Raw genomic sequence first — 22,605 nt, 5'->3', positions numbered from 1 at the left:
ATATATAGATATAGATATATAGATATATAGATATATATATAGATATAGATATAGATATAGATATAGATATAGATATAGAGAGAGAGAGAGAGAGAGAGAGAAGTTGAAAACGGGATAATTTACTTGTTTGATTGTATTGTACTTTATTGATTAACTGTTTATGTCACACATCTTAGATCAGTCTCTGTTTCCGGCTTCTCCAATGTGAAGACCTCTCCGTTTTATATGATTTGAAACTGAATGTCTTAGTGATTTGAATTGTTGGTAAGGCAAAAAAAAGCTTTTAAAGACGTCACATTGGACTCTGGGAACACGCTCCTTTTTCTCGGTTTCTGACATTTTATCGAACAAAAGATTAAGTGTTCAATAATAAAAAAAAAAAAATTAAATTAATTGAAGAGTAAAATAATAATTAGCCGCAGCCCTGCTGTTAAAACAATTCAGCCCTCTTTGCAAAGTAACAGCCACACTGGTTACACATGTACTCCTGCAGAGCTTACATTCTGGCAGCTGCTTCATGAAGATGTCATTGACTCAACCTGAGCAATTCACCTGCAGAACAAACTGCAGGGGTCTCCTCATCTGACGTGTTCGCATGGACCGACTGTACAAACAGCGACAGTAACAACATGGTAACAGAGAGGACATCAGCGGGCCTGTTGGAGTGCGGCTGAGTGCTCGTGGTGATCTTAAATGAACCGGTTCACCTCCCATCAGCGAGCCAGATGGCCAACAAAGAGCTGCCATCAACACAAAGACACAGGACACTGGCCTTCACCGCGGGGAGACGCCCAAAATCTTTTGACAGGAAATCCTTCTTACTGGCCTATGGTTCACCGTCAGTCACATTCTGGGCCTACTAGAGCTCTGCCACAGCTTCTGTTTCGTATGATATTTGTCACAAAGTTCGTGGTTATCTGCGCCGAAGCCAGCCTCACCTGTCGAGCGCTTCTCTAAAATACTTCTTCTGCACGTCGAACTGAAAGATGGTTCTCTCGCAGTCAGTGGAGGCGTTGTCGCTGCCGCCGTGCTTCTTCAGGAAGGCGTCAAAGCCATTCTCCGCTGGGTATTTCTCACTGCCCATAAACACCACTGAACATCAGAGGAGGAAATGAAAAGTAAAGAAGAAATCAGGAGACGAGATTAATAGCCAGAAACGCACAACAGCATTTCTCTGGTAAAAAGCTCTGCATGCAAATAACACAAAACCATAAGCTAAGATTTTCAGATCTAAGAAGTCAGAATGCAGCATTAAAGGTGGACTCACTGTGCTCCAGGAAGTGGGCGAGGCCAGGCAGGTCTTCAGGGTCACTGAAGCTCCCCACACTGATGCACAGTGCAGCTGCCGCCTGGAAACACACACATTTTCAACAACACCACAGTCATCTACACGGTAACTATTTTACTAACTGATCTCTATGTCAGTGACTCAATGAATAACATCATTTAAACACCATTACTTTAGCTATTCCGCTTTACCGTTAAAAACACCTCACAAATATATTGTTTCATTTTAAAAAAGGCTCAGTAATCTTAAACAGCTGGTCACTGTAGGTCTTATCAAACAAACAAACAAACAGGAGTAAATAGTTAATTTGTTGGGGACTATTTTCAGCAGTGGATTAATCCACATTTGGTGCTCGAGTGAGTATTTGTGGCAGAAAAAATATATATATATTAATTACATTACATTGATGGAAATAATTCAAAGCCTTATCACAACCACACAGCCGTTACTTATTCTAACACAACTGACTCTTTTGATTAGTGTATCGTTACTTCACCCACCTGCTTCTCAGAGCTCCCTTTCTTCTTCTTCTTCTCCGCGTTATCCTCGTCCAGCTCATCAAAGTCGCTGTCCTGCTCTTCCTCTTCGTTCTCCTCCTCTTCCTCCTCCGACCCCTCACCAGAATCCCCTTCTTCCTCAGCCCCCCTCTCTTCCTCCTCATCCTCCTGGTCCTCTGTCTCCCCCTGGTCCCCTCCGTTTTCACCGCCTCCCTTTGCGTCCGCCCTGCTGAAGTCGGAGATGAGGAGCACTCGGAGGCCGTTACTCAGCTCAATGTATCTGCAGAGAGCGGGACAGCAACAGTCAAACACTGGAGCTCACTGTGTTTACTGTGTAAACATCACTAAAGCATTATCAACATGCCTAAGGATTTCACACAAAAAGGCCAATTCGTTTTTAAATGTTTAAGAACCGAGAAAAAAAAAAATCTACATTTGACTTCGTATTTTTACAGACAAATCAAATTGTTTACAGGATATTCAACCTTTGTTTCTTTATAATGTATTTACTACTTATTTCTTTACGGGGCAATAAAGTAATCCATGAAAATAAGACATCAGTTAACAGTATATTACAATTCATCCTCGGTATTGAGGAGGATGGTTGATGCCGTTTTGGTGGTTACACTTTTGTTTGTACACCCTCTGGCGTTTCGGAGAAGCAACAAACAGCACATTGAGTTTAAAGACTGTGTGTGCCATCTAAGGAGGCTCACCTTACGGTGCCACCCGCAAGTATAAACAAAGCTTGAGTCATACTGACTCAAAATATATGTGTCTGTGTGTTCAGAGTTATGATTCTGAGACAGAGTGTGATTTTTAAAACGCAAATTACACATTTAAGTCATATGGAGTGACGGGTAATTTTACTGCACCTCGTGTGTTAGAAGATCCCCTGTGGACTTAGAAACAAACAAAAGTTGAACTTCACCTTCAGTGTTTCTTGAGGTCTAACAAACACGATGAATGCATTTCCTTTCGCATAAAATACATTTGTAAAACAGCTGTCTTGTATTATATTACAAGGGAGATTTTGCTTACTTTTTGTTGAGGAACAGCTAAATGACGCAACATATCGCAAGCAAATGTATTCGTAGTTTGTCTTTTGAATTCACACTAAAATCACATATCTACTATTAGTGATGCACAATTCATCAAATATTAAATCGCAGTCACGGTTTTGGCATCCCACAATTAAATAAACCCAATCAACAGCAATATTTATGTCTAAAAATGAGTGCTCTGCTCTTAGAAAATGACGCTGTATTTCTAATCAAGTGCTTCCGAAACTACCAGCCAGCTACCAGGGGCGATCCAGATGTTTTGGCTTCTGTTTTGGGGAGCTGTCGTGCCGCTGCGTGCACCTTACACCAGCAGCCTTTAAAAAAAACTTTCCTGAATGTAATGGTTGCAGTTCATAACAGAAGAAACCTTATTGTTAAGTCTTATTTTGATTTAAATATTTGTCTATTAGCAGAAATCGTACAACATGAAAGTGAAAGCAGTGTTCGGCTTATTTCATTTTGGGTAAAAGGTTTAGGTTCAATTGTATTTTGCTACTAGGAGATGTACTGTCGTATTTCAATGCAAACAATGTATGTGTACATTAGCAGGTGTGTAGTACAACATGGCAGTGAAAGCAGTGCTCTGTGAGAACACAATAATATTTTGCCCCTAAAATCAATGAATAATTGTGAGAAATAGTAAAGATTATCCTTTTGGCCATAATTGTGCAGCCCTAGCTACTATCACAAAGTCATGTCTGACATTTAAACAGGACACCTTTCACTCTCCCACCTGTATTTCTTTGGGTCACTGGGTGATCTGAAGATCTCTGGGTCTCCCTGGTCTTCCACAGCGACTCCTCCACCTCCAGCCCCAGCAGCCCCCTGGGCCCTGACATCCTGTGGTGGTGGTGGTGGTGGCTCACCCTGGTCTGGGGCAGATACTTGACCTTGCGCACCGCCACTGCTCACTGACTTGTTGGTCTGAGGCATTTTGAAAGAGACCCTCTGGAGTGACAGCGCTAGACATGCAGGAGAACGCACAAGTATATAACAGCTTTAGTATTGTAGGTCATGTTGTCAACATTCTGTATTAACATTGTACATTTTCTGGAACCCCAACTGTGAGCCCGGCCTTATCACCCAACACCAGTGTGGGACATCACGAACACTGATTGGGAGCAAACCTCTGGAGCTGAAACAACCAGTCGACAAATCGAAGAGCCAATAAAAAGTAAATGATAATAGCCATTTTGATAATAGATTCATTGTTTCAGTAATTCATCACGCAAAACTACCAAACATGTTCTTGTTCTTCGAGCTTCCTCAAATGTGAGAATGTTACTTTTCTCCATTTTATATAATTGTAACACGGATATAGTTTGGACCATTTTAAGTCTAGATGATTAATACAATTAATTGGAAATAAAAATCGACGGTTTAAATGACTACTATCCAAGTAACGTTACTTGAGTACTGTTAGCTGAATATAGATACCGAGAATGTGAACTTTTCCTTTAATCAGTGATGAAAATCATTATTAGGATCCAGGGTGCGTTACAAAAATAACCTTACGTCAATATTCAGTAATCTTCGCAGGTGCACTATATATAATATTATTATAATAATAATAATAATAATAATAATAATAATATTATATATATATATATATATATCGCGTAGGTTAGTTGACAGGAAACACTAGGAAGCTAGCAAGCTAACGGTTTCTGCTAACTTCAAACATAACGTCACTCTCAATACTGCTTCTTTGAAGACAGGAAGTAATTCAGTTAGACCGTTATATCGGGTGATAAATGAGTTTATTAAGCAACAGAACGGCTTTCACTAATCCTGTTGTTGAGAAGGACACAACGCTGTTATACAGATAACGTTAATTAGTTTAGCCACACTGGCTACAACACGACTCGTTTAGTGGAGCCGTTAGCTAGCCAACTACAGCTGAACTCGTGGAAACATGACACCGCTGATTGGTCTGTTATGCTCTGACATAATGAGTCACTCACCTTTGTTTCTGTTAGCTTAATGTCGATAGAAGTTGTTGAGTTTTGGTTTCAGTACATGGATGTAACGTTATAGCTTCAGCTTTGGGTTCAGTACAGCCGCCGAAGGGTAAGGTAGCAGTTAGCCAAAACAAAGCCTGTGATTGGCTGAGAGCAAATCCATCGCAGACAAATACACACAATCTGATTGGTCGACAGCGGTAAGTTTGATTGAAAAAACTGCGTGATGGTCATGATAGTAGTTGTCATTTCAATGGCGATAGCTGTGGAAGCCCATTTCTACCAGCAAAAAAAAAAAAGAAAGTAACTAAAAAGAAAGTAAATAAATCCACCCCCACCCAAAAAAAAAAGACGCTGGCGGAAATGGGCTTCCATAGGTATCAATTGATAAAACAATTATTTTTATTTTACCTTTATCCAACCAAATTCTTATTTACAATGGCGGCCTGTGTTGTATTTAATCTCGAACCGAAAAAAAACAGAATAGCAAAATTAAGTCATCAAAAAAATGTAAATCCATTAGATTGAAATCCAGTTCATTTGTAAGAATGTAATTGTACATTGTCTAACTAATTGTAACTGTAAATTTAACACACATTAAATGCAGATTAAATAATAGTTTTTCAGCCCAGAATAGTGTCTGCAAAACTTATTTTTAAGCTGCATTTCAAGTCAGTGGAGTCGTTTGATATGAAATTCTTGTTCTCATATACAGGATGTATTCAGAGAAAAAGTTAAGTTAAAAGTTAAAGAGAGAAAAGGTTGTATAATGCATCCATGATACAATAATAAATGAGCTATCAAGGAACTTCATCACATTTATGCATAAAATCTTCTAAATCTAGTAAAGTTGACCTGCACTAGTATTGAAGCAGTCTTTATTCATTATCTTTTGTACCCAGTATTCAAGTTTTTACTTTATTATTAATCAAATACCAGTAGCAAAACTGGCAGTACAAGATGTAGCGTAACAAACTTATTCAAAACAAAAAAAGGTAAGAAAAAGTCAACAATAGCCACATAGAGACAAAGCAAATGTTATGATTTAAAGATTGTGATTTTTATTATCCTAAATTGCATCTATAATATACAAACATTCACAATATATTGTACAATCACTTTGTGCTTCTCCTACATACAGGAGTGAACTGTAAGACAACAAGTTTACACTCGCTATATAATCTGTCAATGGTATACACAGCATAAAAAATAAATTCATACTCAACACCGTTATAATTCCTAAATCTATCATTTACAAATTCACTTAAAAAATAATCATATGAAGACAATGACAATATTATTGTACGTTTCTCTTAATCAATATGAAGACACATGTGGAGTTACACACAAAAACATGCGCTGTGGTAGCTATATAACAATTTGGCAGGATCTTGGTTTTTTTTCTATCTTCAATATTTAATAATGAATGCACAATTTTTTTCTCCTCGTCTTCCTTTTTTTCTTGACGTCTTTCGTAAACACACGTACTGTATCTCAGCTGACATGACATCATCAAAATATCACATTCCCGTCAAAGATACTGTACAGAAACACAAAGAAACATTACAACTCAACACGCAATAAATACCATGATAACCATCTGCAACACAATGTTGGCTCTAAAATCACACACACACCCACACACACACACACACACACACACACACACACACACACACACACATTCATGTAGGAAACACAGCAAACACGACGGCTATGTGACTACACCTGCTAAAGGGGAAGGAGAGAACCATGTGCTCTTCACTCATCAGCTCTGCTCACATATGTGCGTGAGTATAAAACACCCTCAGTATGACGCTGGATTGTGTCGGCCAGTGCAAAAGCTGTAAGCCACCATGAAACAGGGCTGCAGCTCTTAGTGGCAGTCTGGGGTCGAGTCTCTGGCAGTCTGGAGGGGAGATGGGGGTTGTGGTCATTTTGAGTCTCTCTGTGGTGGTTATGTGTCTCTGTGGTCATTTTAAGTCACTGTAGTTGTTTTGCCTCTTTTTGTAGTCATTTTGCATCTCTTTGTAGTTGTTTTGTGTGTCTGTGAAGATGTTGGATTAAGTTCCCAACAAGAGTTTTTTTCCGGGGGGAGGTGTTCCCTTCCTGAATCAAGGGTCAACATTTGTGATTTGAGACATTGTACTTGCCTAACAGTCAGTTCTGGGCCCCCTGACCTCTTCGGCCCTGGGCCGGCACACGTTAAGCCCATTCAGTAATCCTTCCATGTTTGCAATACCCAACCTAATATGATACGTTTGTCTTACTACATACTGTACAATGATTTGTCTTTCAACTCTATCCAATAACAACACTATAACCTAAATGAACCCTGTTAGAACACCAAGAGGCACTCTCTGTCTAATTTTATGCTGTTAAAAACATTACAGAGCAGCATGACGCTTTAATGTCAGACATGTTTTTGGACCCGACCCGCTCCTCTAATGATTGTGGCTGCAGCCCTGCCTGGGAGTTGTGCATTGGTGGTGTAGCCCTAAAGCGTCTTTCAAGCGACAAACAGCACTAAGTAAGGCCAGTAACAGTTAGTTAGAGTATAGGCATATTGTATTAGAGGGAACTCACTATTACTAGCTATCTGAGAAGCAGCCTAATCTGATGTTTTTTGGCGGATGACTCGCGGGTGAACGACTGTGAACGTGAGCCGCTGTGTTGTGAGTTTCTCATTGTGCTACACTTTGAGAGGAGAGGCAGTGCTGTGCTTACCTGTGGACCCTACTGCCATCTCCGCTCAGCAGTGCTCTCTCAACAAAATCTAGTTCGGTTGTGCATCTAATTTGCCTCATCTTCAAAAGGTCTCCAGACCGCTATCGAAACGTAGACAACAATGGTTTGAAGGAACCCTTTAGTTAACCCGGTCACACCAGCATTACATAAATAACAACAGTTTATGTCAATGGAATCATCACGATCAGTGGATTTGCTCGCAAAGATCAAGTGAGTTCAAAAAAATCTTTTTTGTCAGTTTGAAATTTGGCGAGTTTTGACGCACAAATTTGCACCATTGACCAAAAGCAAGCCATCCTAACTGAGCTGAAAATTTGAAAACAAAGTAGTTATTGTAGCACAATCCTCTTTTAAACATAGCCTAACCGTCCTCTATCATACTTTAACCTGTTCCACAATAGAGAAATGGTTTGCTGCGACGGAAATACGAGTACCTCTCAAATAAAATGTACAAACTTATTGTCCCATTAGCAACCACGCTAAGTACCTTGACAAGTGGCACTTGGCAGCAACCTCGCCTGCTTGGAGAACCACTGACTAGTGCTAACATTTTTCCGCTAGCTAGCAAGTTAGTGCCCAACAATTGCTGCAAATATTCACCAAACTTCTAACTCACTCTAATTGGCGAGTACGCATAATGAACTTAGCTTTTCCACTTTCTGGTGTGACCAGGCTTTCATTTTCAACTGTTATCTCATAACCTCCTGTATTCTAGCTTGGCTCTACAACCTTTTGAAACAAGCCAAATTAAATTTTGTTCAGTGTTCACTGCCACGCTTACTCCTTCACCTACATAAGGACCAACCACGGATACTTGGGCACAGGACATAAGGGGATGAAACTGGCTATATCAATTGCAGTAGGGGTAATGATTATTGACTGCTCACAAACATGGACTGAAGCAGAGAGTGTGATGTTGCAATAGTCAATCCGATTTTTTTTTTGTTTTTCATTTTTCTCGAGAGCTATGGAGGGGGAGGCGGGGACGAGGCGACAGCGGAAGGATGAACGGACAATCAGCAGCACTTCTGAGGTAACTGGGCAGGCTTGTCGGTCAGTCTGGTGGTCTTGGTGCCGGGGGCCACAGGCACTTCCACGTCCACGCGCTCCGACATCTTCACACAGATGATGTCCACCAGGCGCTCGAAGACCTGCCGGACGTTGATGTTCTCCTTGGCGCTCGCCTCGTAATACTCAAAGCCTGCAAGATGAAACAGAAGGGTTAAACAGGTAAAAATGGATACTTGTTCATGTGAAGGCAGTGGTGACGAAGACAGGAGTTTTAGCTTGGTAGGTAGGTACTACTGCCAACTGGGAATAGTAATGTTGCAGCAGTTTACAGCTAATAAAGACAAAGATGATGATACATTTACCGCACAAGTGTGAAATGCTGTGCAGTGTAGCCATCTAGTAAGGTGGACATAGTGGAGCAGTGCTAAATGAAATGAAACTCTGCTGTAAAGTTCTAATGCAGTTATAGATCAGATCATAATAGGGTAGTGTTTCAATGATTTACTAAACCTAGACCTCTTGTCACAATGTTTTATATGAAGCCAGGGGGAGCTCTGCTAAAAGAGACCTAAGCTCTCCTGAAAGCAAAAAAAGTTTCAAATAATTTCTGGCCAACTTAAATAAAAGTAAAAAAACTTTGAGTTTTAGCATTTCAGTATGCTGCTTTCATTCACCAGGAACCTCACCCCATTCCCAAATTAAAGGAGAAAAAAAGTCACTTCAGAGCAGGAAAACATTGGTATATCGACATGGTAAGCAATATTTAATCCTAACAACAATACAACTCAACAGAAAAACACTGACTCATTTGGATATATTCATATTTTGTTATAAAACCTGTCAAAAACTGTATAAAATATTGAATATTGGTAGAACCAACAGAATCATATAAAAGATACTGGTACTGAAAAGCAGTTGAACTGATTTTGTTTGTCAGTTACTGGAGTGTTTATTGACAAAGCTGGGATAGGACATAATTAAACAATTCTAAAATGATCTAAATTAAACAATCAGAAAGGGGACAAATTACTTTTAAATTGGTGTCAACTTATACAATAGATATAATATATTTGTGACAAGGGGTCACATGTAGACATTGCTTTTAAGGGGACACATTTGGATATTAATAGTGCTATCTTTAGGCTTTTAAAGACTGTTGTCTAACTTAAGTTGGGTGTGGTTTCATCTATTTGAGCATCTCAGGGTGTGTTTGCTCTTCTTCCCACTTCACAAATATCCATTTGAAACCTGGGATACCATATGTTTGAATGTGACACTGTGAAACCACACAGTTGCAGACTAGAAAAATGTCTTCAGGCAGGCCACTTTGTGCAATACTTTTTTCACGGTAAAAAATGAAATGTCAGCACTTGCGAAACACTTTATTATCTTCACATGAATTTGCTTAAGCACACCCACATTACAAAATAAATTGGCTGACCTGGTCTGAAACATCGTCCTGAACCATGTGAAACATTTTGCTGCAGCAAACTCTTGTTTGAGTGTTTCAGCCTGCAGCATTTACATTTAATAAAGGCTTGTATCAGTGAAGAAATAGCTCCCAGCAGTGGAGATAAAACCAGTATTGTGCATTCTTATTTCAAACGCCTCTTTGGCAAGACATTTATAGTATTATTTAGGTATTCCTTAGTACACACACGCCCCAGGGAAGACAATCAGTTAAAATGGCTCATACAAGTTCAGCTCTTTCTCACAGTACATATGAATAATACCCGACCCAAATGGGTGTTGTAACATTATTTGTTTAACTTTCGTCAAATTGTCTCCATTAAAAGTATCCTGAATTAGCTATTGGCTGTTCCTGCTGGGGAGTGCCAGTCACAGTGAAACGTATCGTTTGAAAATATAAACAATAAAGCATAAGTTGTAGCTTTGTGTTGCTTGTCCAAGTAACTTATCATCAGCTGCAAACTCACCCCCTTCTCGGACATCTATCACATTCAGCTCAAAGGTCTAAAAATACAAAAGAACTCAGGGCCATCAAAACTAACACATCCCATGTCCATAACAGCACTTAGTGCAGAACCAGCCAATTACTAAACGACTCCCCAATTCTGCATCAGCACTTTACTAAAGCAAAGCACTAATACAGTATTTTAAAGTAACTGTACTTTATTCTTATTTTCCACGAGACTTTCCTCTTGGACTAATATCTTACATCTGCGGATGGATGTTATGTTTTATGGTGGAGGGTGTTACGTATCGTCATCATGTGCCTTGACTGTTATGCTGTGACTGTTTTTCCTTCTGCCATGACACCAATTCTTAACAACTATAAATTGTTTGGCAATTAAGTATTGAATCTGGAATCTCAAAAACGTATTATGTATCTCAGTGTATCTTTGTTATGTACATATCAACAGTGTTGTGTTAAAAATAAATACCAGTATGGCATTACATATTTTATACCTGGACTAACTAGTTCATTATAACAAATTTTGAGTGATAAATCTTCAATTTCAAATTTATAAACTGCACATGTGCTGTGTGAGAAAGCAGAGGTTCATGGGTATTGTAGTATCTAGAGCCAATCCACCAATTCTCACAAAAAAAAAACCATGATTTCACAGAAACATATTCAAACTGATAGTCAGAATATAAACCTATGAGACTGTTACATTACCCTGGAGACTTTCTGTGTCTCTGTGTCGAGAAAATCTTTAAACAAGAACTCAGAGTGGGAAAATACTTTCTAAACCTCTCTCTGTTAGCCATATCAGAGTCCTGTTAGAACCCTGTTATATCAAAGTATTCAGTAACACTCATGTAGCAGCATCTCACCTAACTGTTCAGCGAGGTGTTTTCCTTTCTCTGGAGGTACGATTCTCTCCTCGTCCATGTCGCACTTGTTGCCCACCATGATTACCTGGGCGTTGTCCCATGAGTACGTCTTAATCTGAGTCGCCCTGGAAGCACATTTTAAATCGTTTATTTTGAGTGTCAAACACAAAGAAGCAGCATACACACAGCTTCCGGGGCAATCTCGTACCAGTCCTGGACGGCGTTGAAGGACTCCTCATTGGTGATGTCATACATGAGGATGAAGCCCATGGCACCACGGTAGTAGGCCGTGGTGATGGTGCGATAACGCTCCTGTCCTGCCGTGTCCTGAAAATAAAAAACAAACAGTCAATCACACATCTGATTTACTCAGGAAAAAAATCTAAATTTGGGTTTGTATACTTGCCACTTGTAAGTCTCAAGCTCCACAAGTGCCCCCTACAGACCATAACAGACTGAACAAACAACATATTGATTGTTTATTCATTTCAGAGGAAAGGAAAGAGACCATCACCAGAACACATGGAAAGGTAGCACTAGAGGACAGAGAGTTTATCCTCTGAGGAGCATGATTGTGCTCAGCAAATCTAATGAAGATCTGCCCTTTAGGATTTGGTGTTTCTTGTGTACAAGTGTACAAATTGTTGCAGTTGTAGGGCAACAGAAAAAGGCCAGAGAGACAGTAAAATTGTCCTCCCCATTCCTTAAATTGGAATAATGCTTCTCCAGACTGGTAGATAAATGTGCACAGGGGTCACTCTGATGTGTTTGCAAGGCCGTTTCTTTTATTCTTGTACTGCAGACTACTGTTATCGTCTGCAGTTCAAACCCACATCCGGACAGACAGTAAATTAACCAGCGACCAATCAGTTTGCTTAAGGTGCAGGTCCACACAACAAGTGGTTGAGAGACTTGGGGGCCGTGTGTCAGCTCTTTTGCTGGTGTAATAGAAGGTTGCTGAAATGTCTAATTAAATTGCTTATAACTCAAAAGGGTCCTTGCAGGATCATACTGTCTACTTGTAAAGATTAAAAGACTTCGGGGAGTCTCAATTTCTTGATATATGCAATTACGTATATCTACAGAGCATAATTCAAGTTTTAGCCAGCGCATGCATCAGAATAGCTATCTAATGTGAAAAAAGTGTAAATGCATCCCAAACAAATTCGTCACAGATGTTGAAAAGCTGTTGAGGCATCTGTCTCACCAAGATGCATCAACTATATTATTCCCCCTGAAGTTACACTGCAGCTGCGGTGAAATTAACCATTGTTCTCCCGGTCGCATATAGAAGCAACAACAGAAAAGCAGCTCCAGCTATTTCAACACATGCGGTCATACGGACGGCACACCAAGCTGCCGTAGCGTTTGTCAGATTCCTGATCATTTTAACAACTGAATGATCCGTGTGTCCCACAGAGGCTGAATTGTTGAAACTACACTGTGCACCAGTTACTCTTATAGTGCATCACCACCTCTTTCTGGACTGGAGTTGTGCCGACCCGGATCTGCGTATAGCCCGGGAAAAGCAAGACGAGATGGTATATCAGATCTGCTACAGTAAAAAACGAAAGTGAACAAAATCACATCTGGATGTGTAAATGGAAATGTCAAAGTTATTAGGATTCATCAACTGGGGTCCATTTGCAGGAAATATCATGGAAATCTGACTGCGAACTAGCCAACCTCACTGATATTCTGTGTATGAACTGTTTGGACACTGTGTCCTGCTAACTGTGAATAGAGATAAGCCCATATCCAAACATACTAGGCTGGGGTATTATCAGTTATATTCTGGCTTTCAAAACCAGGCTGTTTGATTTTGGCTAATGGTGTTTCCATGGAGACACAAGCTATGATACATGTCTCCATCATTTGGACCGTTAAAAAGCATACATTTTAGCTGCAACACAAACACCCAATATATGAATATATAAACAGATGTCTAACAGACGTGGCAAAAAAAAAAATTCTAGATACTAATTCTGGAGCAATCATCATCCATCCAACACATACACACACACACACACACCTGTTCTCACCTCTCAATAACACAGAGCAAGTGTTGAAGGTTCACACTGACGCATACAGAAGCTCAATCTACACTTTACCACCTCTCACCCCGTCATCAGTTTGTCGTCCGTTCATTTGTCGACTCTACAGCTCACTGACTGTGCTTCTTCTGCTACACTCTGAAAGAAACTAAAACGTTCCAACCAACATCTGCAGTCTGCATTCACTCCTTTGCTTGTCTGTATATGGTGCATATACCATCGATATGTTCATAGCTGCAGATATAAACTGCTGGTGCCGCTGTCACTTTTACACCAAAACATTGCAGAAAAATTTATAATATTGTGAGACAGAAATTTACAACAACAAAGATTTCATCTTTTAAGGCGATGAAAGCCAGGTGGATAACCAGCATTGATTTTACAAAGAGACCAGGGTTGTGACCTTGCGTGTATTTAATTGGCCAACCCAGAGTCTTGATGGATGGCATCGCACTGCGGTCCAAGAAAACTGGAGCCAGGTTCAACTTTTTTTGCTGCACAACCCTAAGGTTTTGAGGTCTAGGTGGGGGTGTTAACGGAAATAAGGAAAGGGACCGAAAAGTACGAAGCCTCCATAAGATTCCTCTAAAATTCCTTGTATGTGTGTACATACTTGGACAATGAAGCTGATTCAATGCATTTTGCAATCCCTGATCCAAGGAGAAAGACTGATCTGTATTATTATGTAAGTTCCTGCACCCTCAGCTGTGGATGCTCCGGCTAAAGTCTATCATTAGAGCTAGCATTGTGGTACTGTGGTGTTTTGGTATCACATCTTATAAAAACACAGCAGGTTTGAATCCCGATGATGCTTCCTTGTCTTTTGTTAACAGGAGCAGTAAAGAAGAGTCACAGTACAGCTACCGCAGCTATATCTATAGCTTCAACCACAAATGCAGCCATAGCCCGATCAATAACCACATCCACAGTCACAGCTTTAACCAGCACAGCCAGGCAGAGCAACCGCAACGGTCGGGATTCAGCCTTCTGAAAGAAGTGACGAGAAATAAATGCATCATGTAAAGTGTCACATCATCTCTGCTTTCTGTAGATCCTGCAGAGTGTTTTCCAAAACTGACTGAGTGTATTACCAACACACTAACTGCCTCTATTGATCAGGGAGAATGCAAAACTTAATGTGAGGGAACGTAGAACAAAGATTGTGAGGGACATACCCCCAGAGGTCATTGAGGGGTGTGCAGCACCAGAACAGCAACATAAAGTTTCTTCTCTCAGAATGCTAAAATTAATGGGTTTCTACCACTGTATTGGGCACAAAGATTATAATACTAAGTAATATCTACACAAGATAAAACACTGATTCATTGTTTAGCCTTAAGAGAACAGCTTGAACTTGTCAGGGAAATTTGGTATTTTCAATGACGACATAATTAATACAATATTATCTTTTTGTTAAGATAAAAAAACAATCATGCTCAATCTAATGACACTACATGTACTCGTTTATTCCTGTTCTCAATGGGGAAGAACGGGTATCAGATGTTAGCAATATGTTAACATCTATAGTTGAAGATGCGTAAAGAAAAATCTAAATGCTGAAAATCCGGTGGTTTGAAATGTACTTAATGATAAATTTAAAACAGCCAGTCAGCCAGCCAGCCAGTCAGTTACGAAGACTGTCTCTATCTGAGTGTGAACATCTCACAGGAGCCAAACATCTTCTTCCCCTCTTAACACTCTTAACCGTTGTTATTTGAAGCGCCAAATCGATCAATCCGCGGCCGCCAGCGCCGATCACTGCAACAAATCAGCTGAGCCTCGATGTGACTTTCACGCCTGTCCACAACAACTCCCACTTCGTTCAGCCACCGCCATCCTCCACCATTTCATCCTCATACCACTACAGCTGGTCTGGGTGCAGTCATTCTGCTAAATTTAGCTCTTTTGTGCTTCACTTCCTATGCGCTTATTCAGCAATCTCTGGTTTTCTCTTTCTTTCGCTTCTTGTGGGATATGGCGACTGCTTATTTGCATTTAATTAATTCAAATGTTATGCAGAGCGTGATTATGTGTGTGTGTGTGTGTGTAGTGGCAACATTAATCATAAGAAGGGTGTTAAGCATAGCCTCAGGCAGTGACTGATTCCTCTCAGTTTAGTTGAAAGCGGAGAGAAATGTGTGTTTGAGTTGCACAGAGGAAGAATGTGAACAGCTGAACACTGCGAAACCACGTGCATTAATGTGCTGCTCGAACGGCGTCTCCAATCTTCTGGTTCCAGTCTTTCCAGCAGATGTTGAACTTGGTTCGAGGGATTTTCTCCCATCAGACACAGAGTATGATTCATCCAGTAACATCCAAGGAGTTCATTATTCTAACAGAATAAAACAAAGATTTGGTTTTTTTTATAAACATTTTTGTCAACATGATAGCATGCCTACGGAAAAAACTAATGGCAAATCAGTATTCACTTTAGTCAAAATCCTGCTGTTTGTTGCACTGTATTGTTTATGCGTGTGCATGTTGTGTGTGTTGTGTCTTTTTTTACTCATCACTGATGCTTTCAGTTTGAATCAATCGGCTCTGATTAGCTCTACTTATGGGACTCTCCTCCCCCCCCTCCCCTCCCACACGCACGCACGCACGCACGCACGCACGCACGCACGCACGCACGCACGCACGCACACGCACACACACACACACACACACACACACACACCTCTCTCCACCCATCTCTGTCCCCCCTCCCTTCCTCCCCCTTCCTCCAGGCTCCTCTGTCCCCTGCCAGGTCTCAACCTCTTCACCCCAAGAGGTCTCTTTAATTGCCATTGACGACAACACTGTTAGTGTGTGACTATGTGTGTGTGCGCGTGTGTGTGTGTGTGTGTGTCAGTGAGAGAGTGAGTGAGCATGAAGAGCTGCTGCCATGGCAACAACATCACACCGATGATACAAGCTGAAGAGAACCAGAAGTCTGTGTATCTGTCTTCTTTTTTTTTTTTTATCCTCCTCCCAGCAGCTTGTTGTTGAGAGCAGAACACCATGTTACACTGCATCACTCTGTGTTACAGTAATGTTGCTCTATGCTACGGTTTAATATATCATGACGTTACTGTATGTTACAATAAATTATATCATATCTTACTGTATGTTACAGTGTATTATATGATATGTTACATGTTATATCAATCTATCTATGCATCTATCTGTCTATCTATGATCTAGACAGACACACAGACAGAGGGATAGATTAGGATACAAACATAAATCCATCCACTCTCACCCAGATCTGCAGCTTGATCCTCTTGTCGTTGCGATACACCGTCTTCACCTTGAAGTCGATGCCCACGGTGCTGACGAAAGAGTTGCTGAAGGAGTCATCAGCGTAGCGGAACAGGAAGGAGGTTTTCCCAACGCTGCTGTTCCCGATGATCAGGAGCTTGAACATATAGTCAAAGTTCTGGTCGGAGCCATCCCGCTGCCCGAAACGCTGGTCTGCCTTCGCCATCTGGAGGTTTTGGTTTGAGGAGAGAGAGATAAAACACAATCAGCATCAGGAAAATCAGACATTATTTAGACTGTTATGTATTTTAGGATCCTAAAATACAGGAAAATAAATATTTACACAGAAACAAAACTGTTTCACCAAAAATGACGATATTTTAGCGCTCCCCCTTAATTTATCAAATGAGGCTTGCTGGGGAGCTCATGTTTCTTTCTGGGGATAGACTGTTTTTGGTCTTATGGAAGGCGTGGTAAGTGTTAAATCCTGGATAATCAAAATGCAAGAAATAGCAGCGGCCCTGTATTTATTCATTCAAAACTTTTTTGTATCAACACCTCTCTATGTGAAGCATCACCGAGGATGACAATGACCTACTTTAATCCCAAAACGTTAACAACAATGATGGCTTATGCCACACAGAGTAAAAACCCATTTAACATGAGAAAATGACATTTCTCTTTTTTCTTTGCAAGTGAAATAAATTATTCACGCGATAAACAAACGCACTGTATTGCATCCATGGCAGGTGACAACATAACAAAAGCATATTTCAGTTGTGGAAATAAAATGTGCTGAATACAACAAACAAAACCCGTGCTTTGATGACAACCTGGGTTTTTAATGACGCTCGTGTCGAAGGCAGTTAACTGTTGAACATCTTTTAATTGCTCATTTCAGATTAAATCTTCCTCAGAGAAAAACAACCCGACCTCTAGCTGTGACGAAACCTGTTGAATGAGCCGAAAACTGCACAAAGCTGCTCCTCTGCCAAATGTGATTCAAGCAACTTGAATGAGCAAGAAAAAAATAAAAAAAACATGTCGAACAAAGACACAGTGCAAACATACATTTCCTGTTAGACTTCACCTGTCAAGTCCAATGAAAAGCCTGTGGGGTCGACCTTGCAGACAGGTAGAGGTCGGTGATAAGGACTGAATGAATGTGAGCAGCAGATGAGTCAGAGCTGAAGATCCTGCTGGGTCTAATCTAGCATTGATGGCTGTGTCAGTGGAGACTCATTCTCTCCATTAGCAACCGGTGGAGGAAAAAAAAGTACAACAAGATCCATCTGAAAGGATGATTCTAGTTGCGGATGAAGGCTTATTATCTCTGGATAGTTCATGAGACCAGTCATGTGATTCATTTGATGGGAAATAACTGACTTTCTGCAGCATGTCAAGAGTGATTTTGGAATTTTTTTTGGATTCACTACTGTAGCATCTGTCACTCCAGTACTTCTGCTTTCTATTCAAGACTTGTCATGTTATCAATGGTTTATGAGATTGAGTCCCAATCTCTTTTTTTATTTAATATATTTTAGGATTTTAATGTTACAGTGAGAAACTTTTACTGGTTAGGAAACAGTCTCAATTTATTAACTACATAAGTAAACGAAACCATCAGCGAGGCGATTTACTATTTCTATATCGTTATTCTTAATACTTGTCAGCGGTGCCACTGGGAAAAATACCATACGAAATAATGCAGGTTCACCAGAAACTCCTTCAGCTCAGAGTCCAGCGGGACCAGCCCACCACAGAACAGACCCAGATCTGGCTTTGTGGTTCTATTTCTTTTGTTTGCCTTATTTTTTCTGCACTGAGTAATTTCACTTTTAATACTTTAAGTAAATGATCCTGGTTGTATTTGAATTATTTCACTTAAAAGGTGTGTATCTAGTTCCGCTCGATGGCCTTCAACATGCCGACGGCTGAACCGGCAGCTAGCAGCTAACGGTGCTAAAAGCGTGGGTGCTACGCTTCCACAACGACATTGTGCGCCAGGACGGCGTTATAACCGCAGTATGAGCGCAGTGCAGAGCAGCGGGCATTAGCTAACCCATGGGGCACGCTCACATGCACTAAAAACATGGCTCGGCTATGTAAAAAAAAAGCACAATGAAGCTCAGAAAACTGCATACACAATGCAGGAATTGTTCTTGTGGCAGTATTTTTTACAAGTAAAGGATCTGAATACCTCCTCCACCACTGCACATCATAGGCCTTCAATAGCAAAATGAAATACATATACATAGTGATAGAGGGTACATAATCACACCAACAGTCCACCACCCTTGAGGTACTTTAGTACAAGGATCCAAATTCTGACAAAAAAATCTAAGCCTTTACCTTTCAAAGTATAAAACAATCATTAACAACCATCAAGTGAAATGACCTGAGTTTAACTTGGTTTGCAAGGTAACACACTCTCAAGGGCTTCAGAGAAACATTAAAATACACACTTCCATTATGTAAACAGTATTCAAAGAGTTGTGATGACCCGTCTGCCTTATTAATATAGAGGCAACTATATTCAAGTTGCTCAAAATCCATTTCTGATTAAATAATTCAACTCAAGTTTGAAATATCTCAACAGAAGCATTGGCCTACGTTTTTGTGTGGACATTCGTGTTCCCCAGATAAAGAATCAGATGAAGATGTTTATGTGTCTATAAACAAAACTGCAAAACTAATCCAATCCCATCAGCCGCAGCTGTACCTTGTGTTTACTGCCAAATCAAGCGTACGCTGGTGAACATGGTAAACATTATAGCTGCTAAAGCATGTTAGTATTTAACTCAAAGTATCACTGTGTCCCAGTACAGCCTCAGCTGCTGAACATGATCCTCAGCACCAGTACAAAAACTCCCCATAAAAATCACAATAAGGCCACTATGGACACAAATACCCTATTTATGCATACAACCTATAACACCACAACCCTATACAGGATTAACATACGAAAGGATCAACGAAGATAAAACGCAACATATCAACAAAGCATCATACAGGAACACTATGTGAGCAACCTAATATAAAGATATACAATATTATATACTATAAAGCTATTTTGAGCTTAACATTTTACATTTCATTGTAAAATCACACAGTGCAATAGGGCCACTATGCATTCCTATAGGGGGATGCAATAATATAGACATATATTCAACAGATTAAGACATCATCATGAGCCAATAGAGGCTAAACTCCCTATAGAGAGCCACAGACACCCTGCACCTGTGAGATTATTATGGGATATCATAGGAACATGGTGTTTTATTGTGTATCAATATTCTACATTATGATCGATATTTAGCACCATTGGATCACCGTGGGTGCCTTTTAGTGTATGATAAGGGTTATTATAGGAGGTTAGATTGTTTATACCACTATAAAATGAAACAAAACCCGTCATTTATAGGACGATTATAGCCAACGTAGAAATAATGGAGCTCGATTGATCGACGTTTCTGGATTCGTATCAGTCATCAGGCCTGTGTATCTGTCTGAGAGAGAGAGAGAGAGAGAGAGAGAGAGAGAGAGAGAGAGAGTGTGTGTGTGTGTGTGTTCATAAAACTGGTGTTAAACGGTGTTGTGTCACCGCCGGTCATCCGTGTTTTTTGACTGTCTCTTACCTCTGCAAGGCGGATCTGATGATTTCTCTCTTTCTCTCTCTTTGCTCTGCACCTGATGAAGGCAGCTCGCTCCCCCAAAAATAACAATAAAAACAACAAATGTATCCTAAAAAGCAACAACAACGGCGCGTCCTATCCAATCCACCGACCGTCTGTGCAGGAAATCAGGAACACTGGCTGCGTCGTTTGCAATCAGCAGAGTGGAATTTTTTTTCCCCACCAGAAATGAGGTGAAATTGCCTGTAAAACGTCTCCTTTCCGCGGTGCCGCACGCAGCTTCTTTTACGCACGGCTCTACGCTGACATCCTGCGTTAATTCGAGGTGGAGCAAAGCGATGTGGGAATGTTTGCAAAGGCGTCTGCTGCCTGTCACCTCCCCCCCCTAAAAATAACCGGCTTCTATGTGAATGAAATTTCTTTTTCTCTCTCTTCAGGCTGTTTACTGGCAACTCCTCCGCCCTATCACGCGGCAGATCTGTGCAGACGCGCTAACGGCAGGAGCGGAAGTTATTTGCATGCTATGACTCATAACTGAAGCAGTGAGGCGTGTAATTGCTTCAGCATCAATGAACAGAGACATCGGACTGTAAAAAAAAAAGGAGCAGAATTCTGCCCTTTGTGTGCTACCCCCACAAACATTCAGGTGTGTTTGTGCTCTGTGCACTACGGTGTCATTCCACAGTCAACACACCTGTGAGGCTCCATTCGGACATTTTATTGTTGCAGCATCACACCACTGCAGGGGGTGATGTGGTTACTAAAGCTGAAACCGAACCATTCAATTATTAGTGGAGACACAATTAGTCGATGACAGCTTTAATAATCAATTAACTGTCATTATTCAGGTGGAAGTATGGAGTGTGTACTGAATTAAATGGTATTATGCAGTGCTGGAGTGTAACTATATATTTACTCAAGAACAGTACTTACAAATTGAGGTACTTGTACTTGAGTATTTTAATCTCATGCCACTTCGTACTTACATCTCAGTAGGAGGTATTGTACTACTTACTGCACCACATTAATCTGACCGGATTCATCTATAATGGAAAACAATCAGTTAATAACCAATTAAAAAAACACCTGCGTTTCATTTATCATATCGTCCTAACATGTCTCAGTCACCACCAGAAGGTGGCACTGTGACTCTAAACTTGTGCCCCAACAGACTCCATGCCGTCAATCAACAATTCAATCATACTCATACAAACGGGGGTGGCTAGCATTGTCACTATATAGGAAGAGGGACCCAATGGGGTCCAATCGGCTTGTTTGCTATTATTAGCTCGTCTTGTTAAGTGGCTCTGTGTCGAAATAGTAGGCCAAACTGTAGTTTACATTGTATTCACTCATATTCCCAAATCAGAATCAGAACCGACAAGGTATGTTGCACATTTTGACATGGTGGGTGGTGCATAACACTAAACAATCAACACAGTGCAAAACATAGAAACATATTAAGATGTACAGTAAAATATAGTGTACAAACAAACGTGCACAAAAGATAACAGCACTATAAACAAGTATAATGTAAGTGTAATGTAAAAGTGGCAAGTGTATTTAAAGTAAGGTTTGAATACAGGATGTTTAGCCTGCCAGTAATGGAGTCTTTTCAGTGTGGCTATTAGTAGACTACTTTTACTTAAACAACGAGTCTGATTATGACTATAATTTATTCCACAGCGGAACTGGACCTGAATACTTTTGTTTCATCACTCGTTACATTTGTTTCATCATAAGTTACGTTTGAAAAGTGGGCGTAAACGAATGGCCAATTGGCGGAGATGAACACGTGATGTCGATATAACTACCGCATTTACTGGAATCATTGTTCAGAAACGCAGTTCTCAGACGATAACACATACTGAACATCCGATCCACCAATATAAATCTAAAGATGGCTTTTGGGATGTTTTGGAAATTCTTCATCGCGATCGGTAAGTTTATTGTCTCTTAACACATTCAGATTTTAAAACTATAGAGCAGAAATCAAACTCATGGACGCATGCGCTGCACTAGTCGGCTGATGATTGTGCCGGTGAAATGTAAAGCCGAAATAAAACCATTAAACAAAACGACATGATAATGATACGAAAGAGACATGTGGCGTTTCTCCACACAAATCTAAATAACGGTTAGGTAAAGTTAGAAAGATATTGACAGATTCGGAATTCCCGGTTCAATAAATCGTTAACGAAACGTTGCTAAAATACAAACGATACCTCCCTGTAACCGTAGTGAGGTAGACAACAAGCTACAACCTTAATTGAATTAAAACGGGCCGTCTTACGGACTCCTCCGA

General features: G+C 40.4%; 2 protein-coding genes across 2 annotated transcripts in view; both read right to left on the bottom strand.

Moving 5' to 3' along the window:
• Positions 1 to 4,967, bottom strand: part of LOC116397462 (nardilysin-like) — a 22,929-nt gene extending 17,962 nt beyond the window's left edge. Inside the window, exons 1-5 of the mRNA XM_031872897.1 lie at positions 4,814 to 4,967; positions 3,583 to 3,811; positions 1,789 to 2,065; positions 1,268 to 1,349; positions 939 to 1,092 (exon numbers count right to left, since the gene is read on the bottom strand). Of these exons, the coding sequence (XP_031728757.1) occupies positions 939 to 1,092; positions 1,268 to 1,349; positions 1,789 to 2,065; positions 3,583 to 3,782 (713 nt within the window). The 5' untranslated portion in view covers positions 3,783 to 3,811; positions 4,814 to 4,967. The remainder of the gene's footprint in view (positions 1 to 938; positions 1,093 to 1,267; positions 1,350 to 1,788; positions 2,066 to 3,582; positions 3,812 to 4,813) is intronic.
• Positions 4,968 to 5,848: 881 nt separating this feature from the next.
• On the bottom strand, positions 5,849 to 20,888 carry rab3b (RAB3B, member RAS oncogene family). The gene is made up of 5 exons (XM_031872898.1): positions 20,304 to 20,888; positions 16,667 to 16,891; positions 11,580 to 11,698; positions 11,372 to 11,496; positions 5,849 to 8,759 (listed from the first exon to the last, which is right to left on the bottom strand). Exons 2-5 carry the CDS (start codon positions 16,889 to 16,891, stop codon positions 8,575 to 8,577), a joined length of 654 nt encoding a protein of 217 aa, XP_031728758.1. The 5' UTR covers positions 20,304 to 20,888; the 3' UTR covers positions 5,849 to 8,574.
• Between the last annotated feature and the right edge of the window lie 1,717 nt (positions 20,889 to 22,605).

This window comes from Anarrhichthys ocellatus, unplaced genomic scaffold, assembly GCF_004355925.1.
Source record: "Anarrhichthys ocellatus isolate YVR2014 unplaced genomic scaffold, GSC_Weel_1.0 scaffold67, whole genome shotgun sequence".
In the NCBI taxonomy this organism is placed as follows: Eukaryota; Metazoa; Chordata; class Actinopteri; order Perciformes; family Anarhichadidae; genus Anarrhichthys; species Anarrhichthys ocellatus.
Note: the sequence above shows the minus strand (reverse complement) of the source record. Positions and strands in the feature narration are given on the sequence as shown.

Bases quoted from the DNA above. Each gene is read 5' to 3' on its own strand.
- rab3b (XM_031872898.1), bottom strand. From the start codon at position 16,891: ATGGCGAAGGCAGACCAGCGTTTCGGGCAGCGGGATGGCTCCGACCAG. The intron at 11,699-16,666 runs GTGAGAGTGGAT...TTTTATTTTCAG, and splicing joins GGATCAAGCTGCAGATCTGG to GACACGGCAGGACAGGAGCG. The intron at 11,497-11,579 runs GTACGAGATTGC...ATGTGCTTCCAG, and splicing joins TTCAACGCCGTCCAGGACTG to GGCGACTCAGATTAAGACGT.